The 12,374-nt window shown below is 41.9% G+C and overlaps 1 protein-coding gene across 1 annotated transcript in view; it reads right to left on the minus strand.

Annotated features, from left to right (window-relative positions):
- Positions 1-12,374, minus strand: part of kirrel1a (kirre like nephrin family adhesion molecule 1a) — a 66,573-nt gene that overhangs the window by 12,388 nt on the left and 41,811 nt on the right. Inside the window, exons 9-11 of the mRNA XM_060934236.1 lie at positions 11,584-11,710; positions 11,126-11,226; positions 3,518-3,734 (exon numbers count right to left, since the gene is read on the minus strand). Of these exons, the coding sequence (XP_060790219.1) occupies positions 3,518-3,734; positions 11,126-11,226; positions 11,584-11,710 (445 nt within the window). The remainder of the gene's footprint in view (positions 1-3,517; positions 3,735-11,125; positions 11,227-11,583; positions 11,711-12,374) is intronic.

The following is a 12,374-nucleotide window of genomic DNA, read 5'->3' on the forward strand; positions in this document are numbered from 1 at the left end:
TGCAAAGATTTGGATGCGTTTTGCGAGAAGTTCACGGGCACATTGGGTGCCTACGAAGTGGTCTCTCCTCTGCTCTGCACATTTTACTGAAGACTCGTACGAGACCTCTGATCTGTTGAGGAGCGTTGGCTATAAGCCTGTATTAAAAGAGGGTGCAGCACCAACAATTAAAGGAAAAGAAAACTACAAGAAAAGGAAAGCAAGTTCAGTTGCACCAGTTCTCCTGAAGTGTGAGTCGAGCAGTAATGGCGGAGTACTCCGTATGGAGAAAATGGAGAATGAGTGGACCAGCAGTCAGATTTCTCCACTGGATATGCTTGCCTCAGCAGCAATATCTTGCCCTTACATGGAAGAAGCGAATGAACGAAGAACTGAACGAAGAACTGAAAGTCAGATTGTTTCAAAACAATTGGCCAGAAGCTCAGCCTTCAAAAAGCGAGAACACAGACGGGTAAGATGCAACTCTCATTTAGTTACATAACAACAACAACAACACTCGTTGTTTACCTGCATTTAGATTAATACATGTAACTTGTATTGTGTGTTTAAGTTACCGGTATAAGATTATTTAATTTGCTTCAGAATGTGATTGTCTCAGTTCATCTGATTATTTAATTAGCCTTTTATGTTTTATTAGTGAAAATGCATGCATGTACATGTCTGTTGCATAAGTTATAACGCCTATCCTGTTTTAATGAGAGTCACATGAGACTGTCAATTCAGTTCCATCCAATTCTCTAGACGGCTTTGTTCTCTGGCTTTATTTTGTAAGGTGGGGGCCTCCGTGGCCGACGTGTTACTATCAGATTCACTTTCCGATGGATCAAACTGATACAGTTCTACGTGTGTAGCAGTAGCATGTACACACACTCCAATTTCAGGACTATCACAGTCGGATGTATTACTATCTGAGGAATCCAAAGAATCTCCAATAAATCCAAACAAAGAGGCCACTGCAACCACTCTCGCCTGCCGAGTCTGGCTTTGGTCTATAGCACCGGTTCCCGCTGTGACGTCACGCACTCAGGGCTGGCTGGCTCAGTGGGGCAGCTCGAATGCCAACTTTGCGATCGATTTTAACTCTCAAAAATATTTTTTTATTCCCAATTATGCAACATACAAGAGTCAAGGATGGAGATACTATCCACTCAGAAATGGATTTAAAAATATAGATTCTGCGTATCTCCTTTAAATCGATGTCTGAACATTATACATTTCTATTTTGCTCCACTAGGTGGTGATATATATCTTACTCCACAGACACAGAGAAAGTAAATCGAACCATACACTCCTAAAAACAGAGTCAGCACTAATCAGTGTTACAAGAAGAGATAAACAGTCAAAAAGCTTGTTTAAAATTATACACAGAAAAGGTTCCAAGTGTAGAATAAAAGCCTCAGAAGAGGAAAAATAATTACACATCATCTGCAGTGTGAAATGTTTCTTAAATCAGATATCGGAGCAGTGGAACAGTGAACAGACTGGTATTTATGACCAAAAAAATGGATTTATATTTTATTTACAAGGTAGATTTATATTCAATAGTCATATATATATATATATATATATATATGCGCGGCATGGTGGTGTAGTGGTTAGCGCTGTCGCCTCACAGCAAGAAGGTTCTGGGTTCGAGCCCCGTGGCCGGCGAGGGCCTTTCTGTGTGGAGTTTGCATGTTCTCCCCGTGTCTGTGTGGGTTTCCTCCGGGTGCTCTGGTTTCCCCCACAGTCCAAAGACATGCAGGTTAGGTCAACTGGTGACTCTAAGGCCCACTTTACACGGGGACGGTATAAAACAAAAACGCAAAAGTCAGTTTTCGTTCTCACTTTTTTCCGCGTCTACACGACCGTTTTCAAGGAGGAAATCTGCGTCTATACGGTGACGCATAAATGTCTCCGCTATGTCTGCACGCATGTGCAACATCTTCCGTCTTGTCTGATCTGCACATCTGCACCGCTGTTCTGTCAAGTTATCCTACCAAGCCTACTACACATGCGCGAAATCCAGGAGGGTAGGAAAATTTAACAGTAGTTTTGTCCCACCGATCAGCTGGGCTGATAGAAAATCGGTGAGAATTTCATGCATTTGCCGATTTTTATGTTTTGTGCGTATTGGTCGAGTCTTTGGCCGAGTCAAATAATTTGTAATGACTTGTTTTAAATAATAAAACGGTCCGGCTGAGGTACTGTAGTGCTCGAGGGAGGAGCAGGAGCAAACCGAAACTCTTTTAATCTGCCTTTATTAAGTAACACTCACTCTTGTTTCGGTGAAGAAGAGAAAAGGCAGTGTCCATCTCAGCAAAATAAACCCGTTCGGCTGCTAGTTTTGTTTTCAGTCTCGGGTTTATGGTTTCACGAGCGGCTTGAATAGGCGGCGCGCGCGTGCGTGTGTGTGTAACTTGGCGACACCAAACTGAGGAGCTCCAGCCGGGCGGGTGAGCAGGAAAACACACCTACTGCATTAAAACACAGAGCAGCTTGAAGGTCCGTTGGATTGATGTAATCAGACATGCTCTTACTTTTTTACTTACTTTCTTACTTCCCGGGCTGACATGTACAGTATATGACATATGTATGACGTAAATGCATACCCGACGTGAGCAGATCCGAGCAGAGTTTCGCGTATTGGGTAGTTTAGACGGATATGCAACGGGGGCCGTTTTTAACTTATCCACTCTGGAAGGCGTTTTCAATTTTATCCGTTTTTCAGCCTCGGAAACGCCATCCCCGTGTAAACGAAAGGCACTTCTGATAAAATATTTAGTCGTTTTTACCCGACAGCGTCCTCGTGTAAACGGGCCCTAAATTGAGCGTAGGTGTGAATATGAGTGTGAATGTTTGTCTGTGTCTGTGTGTCAGCCCTGTGATGACCTGGCGACTTGTCCAGGGTGTACCCCGCCTTTCGCCCGTAGTCAGCTGGGATAGGCTCCAGCTTGTCTGTGACCCTGTAGAACAGGATAAAGCGGCTACAGATAATGAGATGAGATATAGTTTTCAGATGATGTGGGGAAAAATATATTAAGATTCCCCCCCATTTTCAAAATAACAGTACGGTGGTGTAGTGGTTAGCACTGTTGCCTCACAGCAAGAAGGTTCTGGGTTCAAGCCCAGTGGCCGATGGGGGCCTTTCTGTGTGGCGTTTGCATGTTCTCCCCATGTCTGTGTGGCATTTGCATGTTCTCCCCGTGTCTGTGTGGCATTTGCATGTTCTCCCCGTGTCTGTGTGGGTTTGCTCCAGGTGCTCCGGTTTCCCCCACAGTCCAAAGACATGCAACTAGGTTAACATGGGGTGGCCTTAAGCTGAGGTGCCCTGTGTTCACTGCTTCAGGTAGGTTAAATTTCACTCTGTGCTTGAGTGTATGTGTGACAAATAAAGGCTTCTTCGTCAGATTTTTTAAACATGTCTGTTTCTGTCCACTAGGTGATGATGTTTGCCCTTTACAGACAGAAAGGAAACTTTCTCTAAGCTCTTGTCAGCAGACAGTTAAAATGCTAAAAAATGATCATGTAAACCCACCAGTCTCTTCCAGAGTGATGATCATGGTTCCTGGGCCAAATGCGTTCCAGGCCGTGCAGTTGTAGCTGGATTGGAAGTCAGACTCCATGACGTTGTTGATGGTGAGAGTAGACAGCACTGCTCCTCCGTCAGAGGATGGCTTACTCTGCTCCACTGTATAGCGCTCTGGTAAAGTCCCTTTCTCTTTGTCCCACACATTCTCCTTCCATGCCCACACCTGAAACAAACACAGAAAGAGAGTGTAATTTTTTTACAAAAGCAATTCAATAATGAAATTACGGTCGCTCCAGTTACCTGCAATTTACCGTTGCCCGTAAATTTAACATTTTACAGTACATATCATTTCACAAACTCTGGGAGTTAAAGTTGCTGCTTTTCACTGCTTTTTTCACTGTACTTTGAAGTGTGCCTTTAAGAGTTTGCTCTTTCACCTGCCCTTTAATCCTACATTCATGCTAAACGCAGCGAGAGCGTCAGAGTTCACTCTGGCTGCCCTGCCAATGATGCTGGTAAGTTCGTGGACATTCTGTGATATAGATGAAACAGCCGGATACCAGGGTGCTCAGAATGCTTCGTCTTGCAAACTTTATTGAAAGGGTTGCAAAGCAAATACACGTCCACTGGTGTATCTTAATAAAATCATTTAAAAACACAATCATTTAAATAATTAAAGGTACTGACTGCAAAGTCATCTGAAAATTTAAATTTTTTTTATTGTGCATGTCATTTTCCTATGTCTTGCAAGAACAATATCATGTAGACAAGATGTGATAATTTTGATGTGTTGAGGGTCGCTTTTCTCCATTTTGGGACTGAATATCCTCCCTCTTGAGGTAAACAGTATGGCCCACGGAAACAACTGAATGTGAGGAGCTTGAATTAATTAGCATAACTGGAACTGCGTCACACCAAGATGGAGACGTGCGGAAAACATCGTGACTCTGCATCGACCTTGGAAAGTTTTGAGTCGCAGGGATGTAATCTGTGTGGTTGACATTCACAAATAGATCCGTGAACCAAAAGACGAATATATCTTTTCTTTGTTCCTGCTTTTGTGTTAGTTTCTTTCTCTGTAAGATCAAAACATTAGGTGTATAACTCCATACTCAGACTCACCAACCCAAGACGAAATTCTTTGTCAGATTTCACGCCTGTTTCATCCTTCAGTCAATTCCAGAGGTCAATCAGGAAAATTCTTGCAGACAACCTTTTGGTTTCCATCGCTTTTCTGGCGCGTTTTCTAGCTGATTTGTGCTCATATTTTCCTCTTCTTTTCTGCTGGCTTTTAGTTGGCAGGAGAATGGAGTCCGCCACATTTGCCCATGCTGACTTGTTCTGGTTAAAAGTAGGTCAAACACGCCCCACAGTGGTCACATGATATTGTTGCTCACTTGCTTCGGCAATCTCCGGAATTGTAAAATGCGGAACGCTTTTTATCTCAGCAAAACATTGACACACAGGATACATGGTGTGTGCTGCAGCAAAACATCTCAAAACTCCAAGAGCAATAGAACATTTTTTGCCCAGAATTCAACTTTGTAGTCAGAACATTTAAAATTTTTTTAACAAGAGTGCTCTGAGAGCACAATATCCCCCACTGGCAACTATGCCATAACTCTGGTAAAATGCGACTGAATTGAACGAAATTGCAATATGTGTACTGACATATAACAAAGAATCCTGCCAAGTTTTGTGAAATCTGTCCAAAAATTGTGAGAGGAGTTGATTTCAGAAGGTGAGTACCCTTCCTAGGACAGATGGACAGATGGACGGACATTGCCATGACATAAGTCAACACACGAAAGGCCCCGGGCCCCGATAATATTCCTGGTCGGGTGCTCAGGGAATGTGCAGACCAGCTGGCTCATGTTCTAATGGACATCTTCAACACCTCACTGGATCAAGCCAAAGTCCCATCATGTTTAAAGTCTGCCACCATCATTCCAGTGCCAAAAAAACCTCATATCACATCACTCAATGACTACCGGCCCGTCGCACTCACTCCCATTATGATGAAGTGCTTTGAGAGGCTGGTAAAGAAGTACATCACCTCCAAGCTCCCTCCCACATTCAACCCCTTCCAGTTTGCCTACCGGCCAAACCGTTCCACTGAAGACGCCATCTCCTTCGCTCTTCACCTGAGCCTTGCACACCTGGAGGAGAACACTCGTGCGGATGCTGTTCCTGGACTTCAGTTCGGCGTTCAATACTATCATGCCACAGCATCTGGTGAACAAATTGGGTCCCCTGGGCTTCAGCACCCCCCCTGTGCAACTGGCTGCTGGACATCCTCACTGAAAGACCACAGTCAGTGCGGGTCGGACAGAACACCTCCAGTGTCATCACCCTCAGCACAGGCTCCCCTCAGGGCTGTGTCCTGAGCCCTCTGCTGTTCACTCTGATGACACACAACTGTGTCCCCAGGGCTACCAGCAACCACACTGTGAAGTTTGCGGATGACACAACAGTGGTGGGCATCATCAGGGATGATAACGACCTGGCCTATAGAGAGGAGGTGGAGCAGTTGGTGAGCTGGTGCAGGGAAAACAACCTGATCCTGAACATGGACAAAACCAAAGAGACCATTGTTGACTTCAGGAAAAAACAACCCAGCCACGCTCCACTTCTCCTCAACAACACGGCCGTGGAGGTGGTCAATAGCACCAAGTTCCTGGGGGTGCACATCACAGACAACTTCACCTGGTCTGTGAACACCGCGTCACTGGTCAAGAAGGCACAGTAACGTCTGCACTTCCTGCGTAGGATGAGAAGAGCCCACCTGCCCCCGCCCATCCTCACTACATTCTACAGAAGCAGCACAGAGAGCGTTCTAACCAGCTGCATCTCTGTATGGTGTGGAGGCTGCAGTGCTTCTGACTGGAAGAATGTGAGGAGAGTGGTGAGGACAGCAGAGAAAATCATTGGGACTGCTCTTCCCTCCATTCAGGACATTGCACCAAAGCGTTGCATGTCTCGAGCCAGAAACATCATCAGTGACCCCTCACACCCTCATTATAGACTGTTCTCCTCTCTGGCCTCTGGAAAGAGGTTCCACAGCACTGGGTGCAGGACCACCAGGTTCTGTAACAGCTTTTTCCCCCCAGGCCACCAGACTGTTGAACTCCAAACCCAAACTCTAAACTTCTATTTATAACTTGAATATTCCAAATTCCACAGGCCACTTTATACTATTGCACTTTATAATATTTCTGCTGCTGCATAATTTAATTTAATTTAATACTCTTCATATTTATTTCTGTGCTGAGCCAATTTGCAACGAAACTTCGTTTGGTGTACACTTGTTGCATACTGAATGACAATAAAGGTTGTCTAAGTCTATTCCCCCTTTGGGCCTTTTGGCCAGAAGGGGATAATAAAAAATGTGAGGGAAGTTGATTTCAGAAAGCAAGCACACCTTGATGAAATTGCCAAAGTACAAGTTTGTTAATAATCAAGGGCATAACTCTGATAAAATTTGCCCAAATTAAATGAAATTTCAGTATGTGTATAACTGTAATATAACAAAGCCTTTTGCCAAGTTTGGTGAAATTCCTCCACAAATTGTGAGAGGAGTTGATTTCAGAAGAATGTACACCCTCATGAAATTGTCAAAGTACAAGTTATTTAATCAAGGGTCAAAACTCTGGTAAAGTTTTCACAAAGGAAATTAAATCACAATATGAGTATTACTGTCATATAACAAGGCCTTTTGCCAAGCTTCAAGAAATTTTCCAAAAATTGTGAGAGCAGTTGATGTCAGAAGGCAAGCACACCTTCATGAAATTGTGAAAGTACAAGCTTGTTAATCAAGAGCTGTAACTCTGGTAAAATGTGACCGAATTGAACAAAATTGCAATATAGGTATTACCAACATATAACAATGCCTCTTGTCAAGTTTCGTGAAATTCCTCCAAAAATTGTGAGAGGAGTTGATTTTGGAATGTGAGCACCCTTCCTGGGACGGACGGACATCGCCACGACATAATCCCCCTTCGGGCCTTTTGGCCAGCGGAGGATAAACATTAACAATACCATTAGGGAGACCAGGGAGACTTTTTGTTTTCACTTGTTTTGTTGTGACTGCTTTCAATTTAACATATCCAGCATACACTATTTTTGTACAAGATTCCTAACACAGTACTGAGGCTTTAGAATCTTCTACATCCAAGATATTCAAGATTTTTCAAGAATAAATGGTACACATGAACTATCATTCACAGAACAAGGCCTAATTTTTAACCAGGTAATATAATGAGTGGATATAAAGAGTGAGGATATAATTGTGGAGAATATCAATGTCATATCAAGTTTTTGAAAGCAAACAATAGATCATATCAAGATCACATTATTCTATGATGTGTTCCATATTCAATGCCTCGCTACAGAATTTTAAGCATTTGCTATTTTCCTTTGTGACTGCTATTACCTTTAAACAATTGCTATTTTCTTTGTCTATGAACCCTGTAAGAATAATTTCCCTCGAATTATTAATATTTCTGCATCCTGCATTCACACCCCTGTCCTTCACACACATGCACATCTATTACCTAAATAGCTTTTCTATGCTGAAACAAGGGGTTTACTTCTTTCAAACTCCACTGAAAGGTGCTGTATTATTCATACTGAACTATGAACAGGTTTAAAAAATGCATAACTCCATATGTTCACAATAAGGCTCCATTTACTGCACAACCCAGCAGTATACACAGACCAGAAATGAGGGAACAAATGCTCTGCTCCTGTGTTTCATATTTCATAAATCTCTATTCAGAGCTGCATTAGGGCTTTGGCTGCCAGTCATTCTACATTACAGTCATTCAGACAGAAGAGAGCTCTAAATGGATAGTGCTGAGTTACAGTTAAGTCAACTATGCAGAGAGCAAAAGCTTAGTTTGCTTCTTGAAGTCTGACATTTGCTCATTATTAATGTTACTTACATGGACTTTTTGAACTTTGGATACTATTTGTAACATCCAGTCATGTTAGCTCAACTATAATAATAATAATAATAATAGGGGTGGCACGGTGGTGTAGTGGTTAGCGCTGTCGCCTCACAGCAAGAAGGTCCTGGGTTCGAGCCCCGGGGCCGGCGAGGGCCTTTCTGTGCGGAGTTTGCATGTTGTCCCCGTGGGTTTCCTCCGGTTTCCCCCACAGTCCAAAGACATGCAGGTTAGGTTAACTGGTGGCTCTAAATTGACTGTAGGTGTGAATGGTTGTCTGTGTCTATGTGTCAGCCCTGTGATGACCTGGCGACTTGTCCAGGGTGTACCCCGCCTTTCGCCCATAGTCAGCTGGGATAGGCTCCAGCTTGCCTGCGACCCTGTAGAACAGGATAAAGCGGCTACAGATAATGAGATAATAAAAAGAGTTTTTTTTTGTGTAATTCTTAATTTTAAAGGGGATATGTTATGAAAAACTCATGCACACACATTTGGGTATTTGGAGTGTCTACCAACCCGCAAAGTCTGAAATAAGACATCCAGCCAGTGTCTTTTGCGCTACCTATTACAGAAATCACATGCTCCAACAAGCCGTTCAGATTTGACTCCCCTTCCTATGTCACAAACAGAGCTTATTAGGATTATGCCACCCCCTTATCTGAGTATTTCCACTCACCACTTGAGAACTGCCTTTGCGAATGAATATTTGGCACAGTGGTGTAGTGGTTAGCACGGTCCCCTCACAGCAAGAAGGTTCTGGGTTCGAACCCAGTGGCCGGCATAGGCCTTTCTGTGTGGAGTTTGCATGTTCTCCCCGTGTCTGTGTGGGTTTCCTCCGGGTGCTCCGGTTTCCCCCACAGTCCAAAGACATACAGTTAGGTTAATATAGGACGGCCTTGGGCTGAGGTGTCCTTGAGCGAGGCACCTAACTCCCAACTGCTCCCCGGGTGCTGTTAGCATGGCTGCCCACTGCTCTGGGTATGTGTGTGTGCTCACTGCTCACATGTGTGTGTTCACTGCTTCAGATGGGTTAAATGCAGAGAGGAATTTCACAAGTGTGTGATGAATAAAGTTGTGCTTTCTTTCTTTCTTTCTATTCATGAGGAAACTGCTACCTGATTGACTGGTGGAAGAGGGGGGAGGGGGGAACAGTGAGTCATTATCATTTAAAGGAACAAGAACTCAAATCAGCCGGTTTGAACAGGGCTGTTTAGACAGGGTGAGAAGGTGCTGCGGTGCTTTATCCTTGTCGTATTTTGACCAAAGCATGTCACAGACATTTCATGAACATCTCAGGGAACTGTGTCAACTTGTGGAAAAAGGAGTATAATATGTCACCTTTAAGTCAAGGTTACGCTAAGGCATGTGTTATTACTTGTTGAAACTTCCTGACCAAATGGGTCACGGCTAAAAGCGATATTCAAATTGGTTATTTTGAAGAATGTGAAGGTCAGAGGAAGATTATACTGTAGCATGCTTTAAAATCATGCACCACTTCCGAAAATACACAACTTCTACATTATCCAGCAGATAACTATGAAGAAGATAGATAGATAGATAGATAGATAGATAGATAGATAGATAGATAGATAGATAGATAGATAGATAGATAGATAGATAGATAGATAGAAATTTTTATTTAAACTTAAATAAAAACAACAGGGTAGTCCAATCAGTGGCTATATGCTTCTGCTATCAAAAGGAGCCCTGTTACACATAAACAATATACAATAAATAGAAACTAAAAAAAGAGCTAGTTATGATTAGTATTAATTTGCAATATTTACAATACGTATGTATTCAATATATTCAAATTGGTTTTAATATAGATTAATATATAGATATCTAATAAAAGGATTTCTTGGCCAGCTCGGTTCGTACCCTTGGCAAATGTAACATATTGGCTGCGTCCGAAATCACTCACTCATTCACTACTCCCTACTCACTATCTAGGGAATTCTATATAGAGGACTATATACTGAGCTCATTGATAAAATGAAGAAAAGAAAAAAAAACACTTTCGGACACTACTCCGTCGTGCCGTTATTTACGTCATTACTGTCGCACAATTAAAACGTGCCAGATCAGTTGGCTGGTGGGTTTTCAAAATAATAAATGCATATTATACTAAGCGTATTTCTCACATTAATAAATACAAAGTGCTTTGTGTCTGCTGCATCTTTCAGTTCTTTTAAATCAAGTCTGAATACTTTCGTCTTTGCCGCTGCCTTGTATAAAATCAAATTTGAGGCTTTTGATTAATTCTTCATTCTGTTCTTGCATTTTATCTGTATTATTCCATTTTAGCTTAATTTCTATTCTCTTACTATTTTTAATTGTACTTTAATGTCCGTTTATAATGTGCTTCTTCCTCGGTCCATTCACCCCAACACACTTTTATTTTCTTTCAGCGCGACCGCAGTGCATGATGGTATACATTGCTTGGTTAGTGACCATCGGTTGTACACTACTTTTCATGGTGCATTGTGGGATACTATGAGTCCATGATATAGTGTGTAATAATTCTCACGATACATTCAGACAGCACTACAAAATGGCGAACTCACTAAACAGTCCACTATATAGTGAGTGATTTCGGACACAGGGATTGCTCTGTCTAGTAATTCTGCTGTGAATTATGAAGAAAGCTATTTATCCAAACACTTACAATCTTGTCTGGTGGAGGAGTGCTGGCAATGTAACACTTGATCTCTCCTTGCTCTCCTCTGACTGCATACTGGACTGGCTCACTGGATATAATGGGGGGACCTGCACAAAGAGAAGCCTTACTTGTTTCTTGCTTTCTTGGGCAAAATTAATTGCTTAATTACTGTAATTCAATGTCTTAACATCAAGCTATGGTTCTGTGAATTGGTATAAAGGCACTTTGTAGTGTGGTGTATTACAGAACAGTATCTCTAATCATGAGAAAAGACGAACCAGCACAAGCAGTATGACAGAAGCAGCCATACTGCTTCTGACTGCTTATTTAATATTCATTTATTCATTATCAGTTTGATGAGGCTTATAGCCTATAATATCTGCCATCAAATTATTCATGCATGCTAAGAGGGTTTCAGTCTCCTATTTAAATATATTTTCATATTTTCTGGCTCAGTTACTGACCATTGACAGTGAGCATGACCTCTGTTTCTCCCACTCCGATCCTGGGCACTATGGCCTTACACACATATTGACCAGCATCAGCCTGGCTCACTGACTTCAAATACAGTTGGTTATTGTTACTTAGCACCTAGAAAGACACAGAGAGGAAAAGGTTATAGCTTGCAAAAATAAATTTCACTACAGTAAAAGCAACTATTCTGTAGCACCTTTACAACCTCAACAACATGAAATCTCTGACTGAGTAACTGAAAAAACAAACCAGCATGGCGAGCACAGGAGAATGAGAGTGTACATTTTATTTTGCACCACACCAGGAAGCAGCGATTCATGTCAGATGGATGAACCCGCTCTTGAGAGTCAACAAAGAGAATAGGTTGACGGCGGACAACCAGGAGGAGGATTAAATATTGCAAAAATTGACATCTTGCCAAGCGAAAATGTCTTGAATATAGTAAAATTGGTCTAGTATTTCCTATTATAAGAGTACAATAAAATAAATAAGACTATTAAACCAATTTTTTGACTTTTTTCAAAACTAATTCCACACTTGAAATAGACTCGTTACACAGAATATAGTCTTGGCAGATAATTGTGATGATTTTAATCATTTATTTCGACAAAAAAAAGCAAAATTATATACCAGCATAATAAGAAAATGTAAAGCTTAACATTTGTTAAATGTCTCAAAATACAGCATGGTAATTTTGGACTGTTAATGATTTCCTTGAACTGTTCTTTTTCCAGGGTGGAATGACTGTACAGCGTACATCTTTAATGACTTCAAAAAACAA

Source organism: Neoarius graeffei, chromosome 1 (assembly GCF_027579695.1).
Source record: "Neoarius graeffei isolate fNeoGra1 chromosome 1, fNeoGra1.pri, whole genome shotgun sequence".
NCBI classification, from domain to species: Eukaryota; Metazoa; Chordata; class Actinopteri; order Siluriformes; family Ariidae; genus Neoarius; species Neoarius graeffei.